The sequence below is a fragment of the Conger conger genome, chromosome 15, assembly GCF_963514075.1.
Source record: "Conger conger chromosome 15, fConCon1.1, whole genome shotgun sequence".
Lineage (NCBI taxonomy): Eukaryota > Metazoa > Chordata > Actinopteri > Anguilliformes > Congridae > Conger > Conger conger.
This window is the reverse complement of record NC_083774.1, coordinates 29,774,707-29,790,833: the sequence shown is the minus strand read 5'-3', so window position 1 is coordinate 29,790,833 and position 16,127 is coordinate 29,774,707. Positions and strand designations below refer to the sequence as shown.

The 16,127-nt window shown below is 42.7% G+C and overlaps 1 protein-coding gene across 1 annotated transcript; it reads right to left on the bottom strand.

The window, feature by feature from the left end:
- Window positions 1–1,323: 1,323 nt before the first annotated feature.
- Window positions 1,324–15,566, bottom strand: LOC133111390 (arrestin domain-containing protein 4-like). The gene is made up of 9 exons (XM_061221710.1): window positions 15,231–15,566; window positions 14,459–14,767; window positions 9,897–9,972; window positions 8,330–8,477; window positions 7,400–7,502; window positions 6,593–6,849; window positions 5,494–5,656; window positions 4,313–4,467; window positions 1,324–3,075 (listed from the first exon to the last, which is right to left on the bottom strand). Exons 2-9 carry the CDS (start codon window positions 14,745–14,747, stop codon window positions 2,995–2,997), a joined length of 1,272 nt encoding a protein of 423 aa, XP_061077694.1. The 5' UTR covers window positions 14,748–14,767; window positions 15,231–15,566; the 3' UTR covers window positions 1,324–2,994.
- Window positions 15,567–16,127: the final 561 nt, after the last annotated feature.

The following is a 16,127-nucleotide window of genomic DNA, read 5'->3' as shown; positions in this document are numbered from 1 at the left end:
ATAGCGCAACGGATCGTCCGGAACCTGAATGACGTGCTCCTGTGAGAATGTGTGGGACATAGCGTAACAATGGAATCGCACAACATACAGTACATTTTCTATGATGTGCATCCAAAGTACAGTATACGTATTATTGTGTAGGCCTGTTTTTTTTAGTTCACATATAGGATGGACCGCTGGTCCATTGCATGCTAATAACACGCAAAAATGTGTTTCCACGACGCACGACTGAACTACGACGAGGCTCGATACTCCTAAATACCCGTGTAAGTTTTTCAGTTCTTCAGAGCTGCCATTGGATGTGCGGGTTATATACTGCATATGGTTTAACGTGGGAAAGAACATTTAAGTTGCGCTTTAATGCAAACTATTTAACGTGGGAAATAACATTTAAGTAGCGCTTTCGCAACCATGAGCACTTAAGTCTCCCAACTTTGACTCAGTTAAAGGCTGGTGATTACACATTTTTAATAAATACTGATTAATTTTTTGGCATTGAACGATATATTTTGTAAGAACTGGACACAGCTTCCTCTTACCGATTCCATGGATTCCTATGGGAGCTGCTAAATAGCGCATGAAGTCAGTTCATGGAGGCTGCCATGTTTGACTCTGGGATTTTGTTTCGGCACCAGCGCATGCGCAATAGGGAAATTGGCTTTTTTGCACCATAGGTTTAATACATTGGAATACCTCTGGTAATCACAGAAGTTTGCGAGCTATGGGAGAATGTCAACCCCTGGTCTGGTTCTAGGGCCAGATTGTGCAGTTTCACATTAAACACACTTCCCCTCCTGACCTATGAACTCAGTTTTGTTGAAGGACAAATCAACAAATCGCTTAAATTTACTAATTTATATTTAATCTGGGCTGAATCATCCAATGAAAAAGCAGGGCAGGTACTGCAGCAGCCAGGCTGTAACCAATTACCCATCTCAGAAAAAAATACTTTGGCACGTAGTCGTTCATTGTGAAAAGAGTCTTTTCTTTTGTCCCCTGGTAATGAATGGTAATCAAATGAACCAGTGTGTGCACACCATTCATACAGTTGCACCAATATCAAAGTCATTCGTAAGCACAAGGAAATGAGCATCTTGTTAGAACACTGATAATGTTTATTCAGTATACATTTGCGTGAAATGATACTGAACGTTCAAGAATAGTGACTATTCATTTTTTTAATATAACATGCTATTATGACTAAGACCCCGTTGACGTTGTTTTTAGGCTGAACCGTGAAGGCGATGGCAGCTGATGTCTGATGGCCATTGTGTCAGCCCCCATTTCACACTGACTGAAGAGACTGGGTTTTCCAACAGGCAGTACCTCAAAATATTTTAACACTTTAATTTACAATACAAAAAGCAGCAAAGCAACAACATAAAAAAAACAAGTAATGCATTGATTTGAGATGGATTAACAGACAAAATAACAATAAGCAACACTTTTATGACATCTCAATGATTCAGCGAATGGACAGCCTCGATTCTTGGGCTTGTTAGCACGTGGCGCTCCAGATTGTGTTAAACCCAAGGCCGTAAACATTAAAATATACCTGGGAGACGTCTGTTTATCACTACTGATGGCCCAACATAGCAGCTTTGAAGGCACTTAATTAGCATTCTGTGAAATTGCAGGAAAAAAAAAATCAATACTTAAATAAACTCACCCAGATGCTAAGGATATATACGGCCTATAAAGTTTACAGCACTCAGGCACAGACATCATAATCCACAGTCCAAGCACTCCAGAGGCACTTGCTATTGGCAATTTATAGCAATACACTGAAGGCAGCCACAGTATAAAGACATTATTTCCCCCATAGTGTTGTATTGAACATTTTTAAAGAGATGTCTACATCCAAACAGAAACCCAAGCAGCACTAGCAGGCTTGGAGTACTTGGCTAGTTAATTTCAAATGTGAGCTTTGGTATCTTCACACTTTGTGTTGAAGATGTCATATAAAAGTAAACGTTTTGTTAAATGAATGAAGTGAGGCTACACGTAAACCTATCTTCATGTAATGGCAGCATGGACCCTAAAGAGGAACTCCCTCTCTAGACCAAACGTGTAAACTCAAGTGTCTCTATTCGACACACCTGTCAGTTGCGGTTGGCATTGTATGGGAATGCTTTCGATATGACAAAGAAAATCTGTGCAGTTTAATGTAGATTAGTATTGCCGTGGTGTACCACAAATTACAGTCTACTGTGGCAGAAAAGCCCTTCCACAAACAACAATTATTCCTGAGCCTTCCCGTCTCTAAAAACCCTGATTCCTTGTGTCCTGAGAACACTAGTTGTACTAACAGTACCATCTCGCATCCACTCACTTTGTTTCCAAAGGCAGTTATTTTATTATCACTTATCCTCAAACCTTCAATCAGAGCAGCACCTTGATTGTCCTTTGAACTTAACACTGAAGGACAGTTACAAAAAATGATTCTCTCCTGAACAGAAGCATTTTTCAACCTCCGAAGCCAGAAATAGAATTTCACCGTGTAACTGAAAAGGCACAGATCGAACTTACGAACCCACCGATGAAATCGCTCTACAATCGCGGAAAAAATACATTGGTACGTTTTTGAAGCCGTTTTTTTTTCTTTCCTTTGACGAGAGTGCCGGTTTCTAAAAGGCGCGCTCTGTCGTTTCTGTTTGTTTGATCTGAGACACAAGCCGTGCAAATTTAGAAATTATCCTTTGAATGCTACAAGCACATCTTTTCCCACGGCCGCCGTGCCCATCCGTGTACGAGAGGGGGGCCGCGTTCATGCGCCGAAGCTCGGTTGTAAAACGCCACGTCGAGGGATGGGGCCTTTCCCACGGTCGCAGTCCGCTTTTTCACGGTCCTCTTTCGCCGGCCCGGTCACGGCTTTACCACGGTCATCCTCGCAGGAGAGGGCGAAGACGTTGTGAAGATCGGTCATGGCTAACATACTTGAGCTTTGAGGAAAGTGGGGTTAACTGGAGCGTAAAGTGCGGGGGGGGGATTCGGTTAAAGTGGCAGGCTTGCTGAAGTCACGGAAACGCCCAGCGGAGGTGGCGGCTCCTGAACCCAGACCGGGTGCGGGTCCACCTGGGAGAAGGAAAACGGTCACGTTAACACTGCGCTAAAGCGTGCATCACAACTGTTGTAGTTTTAAATAATTAGATTTTAAATAAGTCGTTATTTAGCTGACACTTTCATCCAAAGCGACTCAGTAGACTTGGCTAAGCAAGGGACAATCCCCCCCTGGAGCAATGCGGGGTTAAGGGCCTTGCTCAAGGGCCCGACAGCTGCACAGATCTTACTGTGGCCACACTGGGGCTTGAACCGCCAACCTTCCAGGTCCCAGTCATGTAGCTTAGCCACTAGGCTACAGGCTGCCCCACTGAGTCTTGTAATGAGTCTTTTTCTTGTTTTACGTTACCGTTTGCGACCATTTCCTACCCCATTGGAAATTTAATTGAGTAAAACTGCCTTACCTCACAGGCAATAAGATTTTAAGTCGAAATATAAGACTAAAATGCTTGAGACTGGCTTATTTTTTGTTTTTTCGCAGTGATCATCAGGAAACACAGCTCACCAGCAGATACTGATCTACTGGAATAGCTCATTCTTAGCGTTTGTTTTAATGGGAATCAAATCAGGCTACTGAAAATTATTCTGACAATTAAATGCTCCAGTGAAGGATGACAACATTCCTCCTCCCCACCCAATGATTAGGAATTTTAATGAAGCTGGGTGGATATTTTTAGAACGAACAAGTGGGGTACAGTTTGTGGTAGAAACCTATAGCATATGGCCAGTGGCATTGTAAAGGGGGGATGGGAGGAGCTTTAGATCAATTCCCAATGGCCCTGGCAGACAGGAGCTCTAAGACCATATTAGAACATATAGTAGGATTTTCTGGGGTAGTGGAGATATTTTTATGCAGCCCAAAATCCCTGGTGGTCGATGTTCATATATGTGCATGAAAGATACAGGAAGTGTGTCGAGTCTGTAGCATGGTGGTTAAGGTACATGACTGGGGCCCTAAGGCCCTTGAGCAAGGCCCTTAACCCTGCATTGCTCCAGGGGAGATCGTCTCCTGCTTTGTCTAATCAACTGTAAGTCGCTTTTGATAAAAGCATCAGCCAAATAACATGAAATGTACTGTAATGTACTTTACCTACTGACATGTAATATACTGCATACACATTATTTGTAGTTTATGTCTACACTGCGACTGCTATTAGTAGCAAGGTGAATTTCATAACTGACAGACATATTACATAACCTATTCTATGCAAACCTATATTTATGTTTTAAAGTGACTCGTGTGAAGGCTCACCTCACAGTAGACTGGGGGAGGCTGAAATTGGAACTCCTGGAGGTAGGCGAAGATTGGGCCCCCCAGTTGGCGCTCCAGGTCCTCTGATTGGATGAGGGAGGGGGTGTAGAGCTCAAACTCTTCCTCTGTTACCACGTTGGCATAGTTTGGAGGGGCTGGGAGGAGAGACAGCAAGGGAAGACTCATGACCTGAGTCAAAGCTGTTCCAGTTTTGGCATTTATTTTTTACTCAAAATGGACCAGGCCCTGAGCAGAAATGGCTATACGTGTGTTCTCTCATCGATAAATCACTTTAAAGTTAAGCCGCGGTGGCGCAACAGGCTAAGATGCGGCGGACTTGCGGTTGCAGTTCGCTGCAGTTGCACACCGAGGACCGGGGGTTCTTGAAAAGCCAAGTTTGGCAGGCTCACGTGGAGCAGCATAATTGGCTCGCTGCTCCAGAGGGAGGGACTTAGCAGGGTTAGCTGATCGCCGCACACAAAAGCACCTCGGGCACCTCGGAATCACGGTCACAAGCATGAGACTCTAATTGGATGAAATGGGGTACAATTGGCTACCAAATTGGGAGAGTGGTTGTGTATTTTTCCACTCAGCATTACTGAGGGCATTAGCTGTTATTTTGTAATGTATGATGCCAACGAGTGCGTCATGTTGGCTTTGGATTTTGAAATCACATGTGAAACAGTGATGAGGCAAGAGCTGGTCTATTCAACATGGAAACCTGGAGAAACATTTTCACTCTACCCGACATTGACATGGTCTTGAATCATATTGATTACCTCTGATATATTTTGTATACACACACACTCAGACACACGCAGATGCAAACACACACTCGCAGACACACACACACACACACACACACACACACATATACACACACACTCAAGACACACACTCAAACACACGCAGATGCAAACACACACTCGCAGACACACATATACACACACACGCACACACACCCACGCAGACACACACATATACACACACATTCAGACACATGCAGATGCATACACACACTCGCAGACACACACACACACACACACACACACACCACCATTACGCAGCCTGAGGCTCAGCTCAGTGACTCAGCTCAGTGACTCAGCTGAGTGGCTCAGCTCAGTGAATCAGCTCAGTGAATCAGCTCAGTGACTCAGCAGGATTGGGGGGTGTGAGCGTACCTTCAGGCTCCTCAGGGAGGGCCAGAGCGAGCCAGCTCATGTAGCGGCTGACCTGGCTGCTGACGCTGGCGCTGCGGGCCCCCAGCCCTGCGTACGGAATGGTGCCGATCACGATGGGCAGCTCGGCCGTCAGCTTCCTGGCCCCCGGGATCTGCACCGTCACCTTCACAAGACACATCGTCACTCAGACAGGCCAGGTTCACGCACTGAACGCTGTTATAACTGCCTATAGCAAGGACAATCAAATCACGGTCTTCCAGGTCGAAGAACTGCTGATCTTCCACCCTCGCTTTACCAGGGAGTCAGGTGTGAAGACAGTCCCCCCGCATTGCTCCAGGAGGGAACATCATCATTTTTTTACGTGCTACAAACTAGCCACTTAGAAACGTGTTTGTGGCTATCCGTTTCACATGCAGCAAAAAAACTGTGGAAGTGGAAGTTAAAGATGCGTTTGCCTTCTTCCTCTGTGTGCTGAACTTTCCCACACGGCGTTCCCGATAAATAATTGCTGCGGGGGCTTTCCCAACGGACGGCCAAAGCAAACAGGCCGCACAGTGAGCAGGAGACAATGTCCGTGCTCACCAGCTGATTCTAGAAGCATCTGCGCTTTCCTGCCGATGCAGCTCCGTGCCTGGCTGTGTTAAAGACTCTCTCTAATGCTACAGCAGTATTTCTGGGTTCACAACTTGAACCTGGAGACCTTCTGATCACTCCCAGCTGTTTAACCAGCAAACAAAGGGATCATTAAAACAGCTGGACATTTACTGAAATAAATGGCACTCTTGCACCACAGAAAAGTGTTTTAGAAACTTAAAATCATATTTTTGAATCACAATATTAGATTGTTTTTAAGTTGCACTTTTTGCTTGACAAGTGAAATGATCTTACCCCATTGGCAAAACTTTCTCACCTCATCGCCAAACGTTTTGTCTTACTCAGTAAAAAAAAGGAACATAAATAAGTCTATATTTAAGACTAAAATGCTTGTTAGGATTTACAACACAAAATACAACAGTGCTTCTCCATTTGGGGTTTGAACCCGTGGCCTTCTGCCTGCTTAAAAAATCTGGGTGAATGGCTGGCTTCCTCGGACACTCACGGCTAAAGAGTACTCCACCCTGATGAGGGCGGAGTTGAGGACCGAGGGGGGCAGGGGGGGGATCTTCAGGGTCTTCCCGTTCCAGGTGTCAGAGCTTCCTGAGGGGATGTGGTTGCCCCTCACGCTGGCCACCGCCTGCCTGTAGGTTCTGGTCTTGCCCTTGGCCAGGCAGGTCTGGATCTGGTAGATGGTGGCTTTGGGCACGACGATGCGCGAGGAGCAGTTTTCGATCTCGGCGTAGATGGGGATCATCTCTCCTGGTACGAGAGGGGGGAAAAGGGCGGGAAATAAAACTGCACGTCATGCATCACATTAAAGGGGGGCGGCCTGTAGCGTAGTGGTTAAGGTACATGACTGGGACTGGCAAGGTCGGTGGTTCGATTCCCGGTGTAGCCATAATAAGATCCGCACAGCCGTTGGGCCCTTGAGCAAGGCCCTTAACCCTGCATTGCTCCAGGGGAGGATTGTCTCCTGCTTAGTCTAATCAACTGTACGTCGCTCTGGATAAGAGCGTCTGCCAAATGCCAATATTGTAATAATAATGTAATGCAATGAAAATGGTTCACAAGAAAGGCAAATTATTTATTTGCATCAATTCAGAAGTCTGGCACAGCCTGCGATCAGGTGCGGTTCAAGCGTGATCAATCTGGTAACAACAAAATGTTTCAACAAGGTCAGCTCAAATATCTTGCTTGCGGGCACCATAAACCCGGTTTTGTAGGCACATTTTGTCAATTGCACGGTACACTTAATGATGTGTTTTCCTGTACCTCAGCATTAGGATGAAAAGCAGGTTGTGACTCTCACCATTGCAGTAGCCCTTTCTGTCGATGTTGACGCTCAGAGACACTGGGCCGGAGGTGAAGATCCACCAGCTGATCATTTTCTCCTTGTTGGTAGAAACGGCAGACTGAAAAGAGCCAGAAAGGGTTGAGATCAGAGGGTGCCTTGCATGCATTTCAGTCCTGTTCCCACAGTCCTGGTATTGAAGAGGGCTTTTTTTTTTAAACCAGTGTTCTCAGACCAGGCCGAAAAGCCTATGTTCTCAGATCAAGCGGAAATGCCTGTGTCACAGATCTGGCTGATAAGCCTGTGTCTCAGATCAGGAAAAAAACCCCTGTGTTTTAAGACCAGGCCGAAAAAGCCTGTGGTCTCAGATCAGGCTGAAAAGGTGTTGCTCTTAGACCAAGCCAATAAGCCTGTGGTCTCAGACCAGGCGGAAAAACCTGTGGTCACAGATGACCAGGCCAAAAAACAGGGCTCCAGGGACAGAGCTCAGATAACAGAATGGCAGTTCGCAGTGGGGGGGGGGGGGTCTGGTACGGATCATAACAAACACTCCTATGCAGTGTTACGAGCAGTGTATGTCGAAACAGGAAAGAGAAACTTGAAGCGTCATTATTTCCCAATACCAAAAATGTAAACAAGAGAAAGAAACATCAACAGGGAACTTCAAAGTGTATTTCAACCAATTCCAGAGAACTCCAAAACTGAACCACCCACCATTCAAATCCTAAAAGGCACCAAATTCAAAAACACAATTCTTTTTGTGATTCATTTTTATTCTGTGGAATCTACAATAAGGAGGTGAAAAGGAGGAAACAGGTCACAGAGGAATCCAACAGAAGATCTTGTCGGTACCTGTTCAAATACGCTATTCTTAAGAATCTTGTTAAGAACTTCCAAGGAATTTTGAGAGAAAGCCTGTCAAGCCCTCTCATCCATGTCCCAACGTACCAGCAGAGGGGGGGAGTTGACATCAATGTGGCTAAGGACGGGAAACTCTCTGTTTACGCTCTGGTCCTGGGCCCAGGGCCTCTGGAGAACTGCGTTCACGCCGTACTGAACTTTCCCGTGTCTCCCAACAAACGACGAGACCAGGGGCCTGAAAGAGCACATGAAGATAGGTGTGTCACCAACTGTGTCATCTACCTATAATCATCAACAAAATGTTCTTAACCCAGGAAAGACAGTGCTGACAAATGAGAAGCTAGCTCAAACTGTGGCAGCAAATCGGCCGCGCTGGAAAAGGGTGTTTCAAAAGTAATTCCCCAATGTACATGAAATTTACATTTTTGTCATTTTTGAAACTTGGTTGTTAGCGAGATCCAAGCACAATGGGACAAAGAGGGCATCTTGCTAACAAGTAAGTACTGTAGCTACCATTACAGACTAGCTAGCTGGCCACACTACAATTTAGATGGCAAACGGCAAGTTTTGATTCATTATAGTGTGTAGATACTTTGTTAGCAAGCAAAGCAGTAGTCTAGAAAGCTATCAATCAATCGTTCAAGCTATAGCCTACTGAGCAATGATCTAGTAGATTGCTCTTGCCAATTTGAACTAGTATTCAAGTCTAGCAGGTTAGCTAATGTGAGTTAATAAAACTATAGCTCGCAAATAATTTTATGTTGAATGTTATCTTTTTTACCATGACTAATCTCTTTAATGATACAGTAGTTTCATTTAGACACCGTTTCATCCCACATGAACCACCAACTGACGTCCTAACATGCCTAACAAAAACTGAACTGGAGACACATCGGAACTACTCCTATATGTTTACCTGAACACCTGCTGGAGTCTTCAGCAGTGTGCACTTTTCATTTAAATTCTTTGTTGCACTGGCATTGTTGAGAACAAGACATTTATGTTGGTTATGCAGATTAAAAACAAATAAACAAAAAAACAACAAACCTGATTAACTCGACCAACTCCATGCCATTTACCACAGTAATGTTTCTTTCTCTATCTGTGTACTGTAAAAGGACTAGCAGTACAACGTCCTGTTGCAAAGCACTATAATTCAATTTTATTTGTACAGTGCTTTTTACAGAAACGTTGTCACGAAGACGCTCGACAGAAAAACACTTCTCTGAATGTGCACACAAAGGTATTTTTTCCCCAGAGGCACTGGAGGAACCCACCTTAACCCTTGACCCTGACTATTACCTGCATTCTGTGGCTTTAAACTTTCTTATTGCTAGCTTGCCTGTAAACACATCTACTTGAAAACATATAATATTATCAGGAGAATAGCTGCCTCATGTTCACAAGATTCAAGATTAGGTGGATGCCATGATAAAATACTATATAATATTTTGTCTACTTGACATCTATTAGCCAGTAATGTTAGAAATGAGCAGATTTCCTTCTCTGTTTACTTCTGCCAATCACACAAACTGGAAATGAGGACGCAATATCAGCAGACATGGCCACTACCCAAAGATGCAGTAATTCCAAAATCACAAGGCACACCAGTATGTTTACTTTTGGAGGGGTGGGGGGGGTTGCAGTTACTCACCTCTGAGGGAGCTCAAACCGAAAAGCAAGCTCATGTCTGCCGGCATCAAGCCTGACCCACTCCCCGTCTTCACTGCCTGCATCATCAAACAAACAAACAAACAATAAATAAAATGTTATGGCAAAAACAGCAAGCAGTCATAAAAATATGTATTAAAATGAGAATGGAACAGGTACAATAACTACACTTCAAATGTAAGGTCACAGACACGGACACCAGTTCGGTTCTGTAGCCCTCACATTAGACCAGTGTGCTTTTTTTCTCTGCAAGTTCAGTGAGCTATCTTTGAGTCTCATTGAGGTTTCGGCATGAGACCTGCAACTGGAGGGTCGCGGGTTCAAACAGCACGTATGGCACTAATGCTGCACCGCTGAGAAAGGTGCAGACTCTCACTGCAAAGACTGAAAGGTAAACATGGAGCTCTGCACGTGGATAACTACGCAAGCAGCTCTGGATAAAGCTGCCTACCACGCAAAGGTCATGTAACGCGAGTGCCTGTGTATCGCCGTTTGAAAATAACTTTAAACAGAAACAGAGATCTCTCAGGGAGCAGGAAGGGAGACCTCTGGCCATGTCTTGTTTTGCTCGCATTCCAGAGTCATGCCGTTTCCCTCCCACACAAATGCGCAGAGCCATCTCTATGCTCTTTGCTGTAAAATTCCACCTGTCGCATCAGTGCAACATCGGAACTGTCATAGACAGACGTGTTTGTGCAAGTTTTGTTTTCTCAATTTGAGGATATCACAAAGGGTTGTGCAACAAGGCTGTGTCCTGTGCCAGTGGCAACTTGTGGCCGTCAGTACTGTGAGTTAATTGTTGAACGTCATTGCGTAAATGTTCTTCATGACATTTTCTGCTCCCCTCCCAAAAATACAAGCAGCAACATGAAAGTAGCAATACAGCATGGTTGGGGCCATTCCGGAATTGAACTGAGAATGCATCAACGGAAAATTTCAACTCAATTGCTGGAGCTGGAATTGGAATTGCAGCCAGCTCTAAGGATATAGAACTGAAATTGAATTGGAATTCCATGAAAGTCCACTTCTAAAAGAGGCTGTATTGTCATGCTAAATATGAATAAATAAAAGATGGTTAAACAAATCATTCTGTCATAATATGTGTATCACAATTACAATGTTATACAGGGCCAATTGTCAACTCATTTTAATTTGTTCAAAAAGAAAATGTTCACCTGTCATTCTTCATCTTAATTTTGTAGGACAATATCTTTGCTTTCATAATCCGCATGTCTTAATGCCGAATTCAGTAAAAATATAGTTTTTAAGCTTTTAAACCCAAGAAAGTGAAATTTCTTGCATTTTGTTGTTAGTTTATGTATTGTTTGGAGGTTAGCCAGCTTGTTACTGGTCATCAGTCACCATGCAGTCACACAATCACAACCACTTGTGACCACTTTAATGTCTTGGCTTTCATGATTTGTATGTCTTAATGTCAAATTCAGTTTTAAAATATAGTTTTAAATGTTTTAAACATAACTTGATGAGGTAGTAACAGAGTTTTGCGTCATTTGGAGGCTAGCCAACAACAACATTAGCTGCTTTTGTGACAACATGTATAATGTATTTGCTTTCATGGTCTGTATGCCTTAATGTCAAGAGTAAATGTGTAGAGTAAATATATTGTTTTAAAGGGTTTACACATAAGATAACGTTATAGCCCGGAGTTGTGTTATCCCAGTGTTGAAAGTCTCACAGCCTCAAGTAACTACCAACTTGGCATCATCTGACTGAGCATTTCAGTGGAAGTTGTGTTACAATTTTCTCATACAATAGTGCTTATTTACATAACAGTATCAAAGTTCTGTGGAGGCTATTGTAATTGCGCTTTTCCAATAACCGTTATACATCTTACATCATATTATTTACCTTGGCCTGTGCCCCTGCTAAGCATTCTAATTCTCTGCATGCAACACTAACAAATTGCTGAGAAAACAATAACGGAGGGCTTGTGTAAAAAAAAGGAACCTTCAAAGGCAAGATTTCTCATCAGTATGCCAATTAAATAAACACTGTGTAATGTGTCCTTGAAACTCACTGAATCAAGCCCAGTTTAATATGCTTCATACGGTGGCACCCTTCTTTGTTTTCCTCCAACTAACAGATGACCATTTTTCTAATTGTTTGCATGCATTCTTAGCTAGTGACCACTAAGTATTCAAATTGTGTGGATCTAACAAGCATGAAAAAAATTTTTTTTTTAATCTTCCAACAACACATCAATTTTTATAAAATAATACGAGAAATTCTTTATCAAGGGTGCCGATCATTTCTGAGCCAAGTGTATGAGTCAGTCACTGTATCACAGACCTAATCAAGAGCCTAACTATTTTTCTCCTTTTTTTCTTCAAGAAAAAGCATTCTGACATTCTTAGTGGAGCAGCTACAGCTCAACTGAACCGGACATACTGAATTGTTTGACCACACTGACACTGCGAAATGGCCAGCCACCAACAGTCATCAATTGGAGCTTACTGACAGCATTGTCGACTACATTGCCAATGGCCTGCTTCCGTGAACTGTGGAAACAAAGGGACTAAATTCTCAACTGAACCTTGTTTAACCCGTGCCAAGGTGCCACAAGCACCCAAGTCGTAAGCTTATTCCACAAGGCACAGCTATCATCAAGGATGACAAGTTCAATACTTCTAATCTGCTTTACTCAGGATATCTAGTCCAGCAGGGGTATGCAAATATGTTTTGGTTATAATAGGTCTCTTCGTTCTGGACTTTGAACTACACACAGCAGAAAACATTTCTCAGAAATATGAGAATATTATTGTATCGACAACATTGTCAACAAAGTGTCCGTCATTGTGACTGATAATAATGCTGTAAAATGGTGAAGGCATTCACTCTCTTCCCACCATAAGAGGTTCATGACACAGATGATAATGATAATGATGGAGATGACCTTGTGGAGATCAGTGTAACTGATTATTTGGCACCTGAGAAAAACCCATGCTTCATCCACACTGGAATAAGCAGGCCCTCTAAAAATCATGAAGGCAAAAGTTCAGATGCTTACACCACTTTAAGCAACAGAAACCAAAACCACAAGAGCAACAGAAATTTGATACAGGAGTTACGCATATCATGCAATGCGTCAGAGGTCTTCATTCACTATGTTGTGGCAAGCATGAAAAATGGCCATAACAGTGAAAACTTAAATAGAAAAATAGCCAGATAAGTCTGAAGCAAGGGGACCAGGGATTGACATTCCCCCTGAAGCTTTACTGGGTACTGGAGGTATTGCATTTCATTAAGCCTCTGAGGCAAACAAGCAAATTTCCCTATAAAGTCCATTCAAAACTATGAATTTGACCTGATGAAATTACACTGAACTAATTACTTGTCAGTGATCACTGTTTTCTGAGCTACACAGAACATATAAATGTTTCTTTCCCACTCATCCGTGGTATATATAAAATATGGCAGCCTACAGCTTCATTCGACACTGTCAATCAATGAAACTGATAAGCATAAGTCTCCAGTTCTTATAAACTGTATTTTAATGATTTGAAGATACGAAGTGGTCTCAGCTGCCACCCAGGACCCAAGGCTCAAACTTCACTGTTGCATTAATGGCAGACGCTCAAGGGCCCAACGGCTGAGCGGACCTTATCGTGGCTACAAATCAAACCACTGACCTTACGGGTCCCCAGGCATGTACCTTAACCACTACGCTACAGGCCCTAGGAGGTGCATGGGTGGAGAAAGACACATCATCAAGGAGATGCCAACAAACAAGGTCCTCTCACTCTCCCCACCAACATATGGATGGCTCCAGCCTCAACCACAGTTACCTGGAGGTACAAAGCACAGCTTAGCCTACCATGCCATACTGAGCAGTCTCATCTTCTCCAGTACTGGAAAGAAATCCAGAACCAGTTCCCTTACTGAGCCCAACTCGCATCCCAAGAGCCTGCCATCCCTGCCTCATCTGCACCACTGGAAGGCATTTTCAGTGTCGCTGGCAAGATATCTAGGCCTGAGATATAGTCTTAGCGATGTGAAATTTGAAGATGTAATGATTCAATCCAATAAAAGTGTAAAATACATCAATAAAAGCATATGAATTCAATAAAAATACTCATTGTGTTTTAAGGTTTTGAGGCATGTTGTATTACTGTATAGCAGACCTAGCCAAAATGTATATTTATGTGATAGTTTAATTGTAAATTGAATACTCCCTGAAAGGTACATTTAACATTTTATGATGTTCAGCACTGATGATATATGACACTATTTTATATCAGATATGTGGGAATAAAAAATTATAACAAACATGGAATTTCATAGAATTTAAAATTCCTCAGCAGAATTAGAACTGATGAGTTAATTCATGAATTGACAATTTTGTTGATTTGTGTAATCCCTACAATATATTAATAATTTATGAACACAAATTAAGCATGTGTTCCATGTTATACTTTCACGTAATACTGCACAGTATCCGCCCTTAACTGCTCTTAACCTGCATGATAATAAGCTCATAATGCAATATATCCGATATATAATATATAGTTTATTATGCAAGTGTACCTGTTGTTTCAATTAGAGTTTGTGAAGCACCGAAATATTCCACCTCCTCTTTAATACAGTGTCCCAGAGATGGTGTTGCCATGGGAGCAGTGATGGGCGACGACGCTCCGCAGGGTCCCTCGTTCCAGCAGACCTGCGCACACCCTCTGGCCGTTATCTTGATGGCCTTTATTTGAGTCACTGCCAGCAAATCCAGCAACACATGTCCGGATACGATTTCCCCGCTACAGTATCCATTCTTCTGCTCGTTATCAAACACGATGCCCAGCGTTTTGACTGTGTCAACCATTGCGGGATCTTCTTTGTAAACTGAAAAGTGCGCATCGGATAACAATCAAGACCTTATTTCGTCGAGTATATCACAGTTGGAAATTTCAATTACATTGCAAAGAGATGCATTACACATTATTATTATTGCACACTGCATTGACACGTAGGTATCATTAGCGAACGCTGATTATTCTACATGCTCCATTCAAATGTGTTCGTAAAGCAAAATAAATAGCTACTTCCTCTTCAGTGCATCTTTTCCCCAACATTTAGGCAAACCGTCCTCTAATATTAGTATGCTAAACGATAACAGCACCATTAGCAACAAGCTAGCTCTCAAGGGGCGACTAAGCTATAGTTACTAACAGCAAATAATAATAATAATAATAATAATAATAATAATAATAATAATAATAATAGCCTAACACCACCAGCAATAGCACTATAATAATAATAATCATTATCATCACCATCAAAATAAAAACCACAATAAGGTTCTTACCCTTTCGCGTCTGGGAGAGACCAGTGTTACAAAAAATATAAATGACTCCTCAGCCAGTTGCTCTCTCTGACTGTCGCGGCTGCTTTCGCGCAGATCATACGCTTGTAACTTTAGCTAGCTAACTTGCTAGCATGCTGCCAATCCAAAACACTAAGTTAATCGTTATCTTCTTTAAAATGAAAAGAATATCACTGTAATGAAACATTGGACGTTTTTCAAATGAGGTGTTCTGTGAAACAGTCAGGGGGGAAGAGTCAGCTATAACGCTATAACAACACCCCACTACCTTTCCCTGCGTTACCTTTTTGAACTGCTATTAGTTGCACATTTTGCCGTGCGGTTTCTTCGAGAAACACTGTAGCAACACCCCGAAAATGTGAGCTGTTAAATGATTGGCCAGACGTACTGTCTGAAAAGAATTAGGGCGGGATTTAGGAAGTTGTTGACTCTGCGATTCGATTAAATCTAAATGTGACACATTGACAAGGCAGGTGCATGTAGGAACAGCTGATATGTATTACCATACACGATATATGATTTTGGACCAATGACAAGCCAAATAAAGCACGTGAACTGCTTCACGATTGGTCTGCTGAAAACCAACGGCCAATGACCCATTCGATTTCCCCACGTGCTGATGACCAAACATAGCTAGTTCTGAATGAACGCGTCCCCATGGAAACGTATAGGCATATGGAGAGCCAGAGGGGCCATACTATTTTGTTGAATTTGGAGTTCTAATTAATTCGTTTAATCTATTTTACCTGATTTATTTAGTGTGTTCTTTTTTAAATTGTTAGAACCTTTGTTCACCATACCTGCTTTTTGTTATTCTATTGCATTATCATTCGATGTAAAGTGCTCTAAATGAGGAAAAATACCTTATGATGCAGGTAA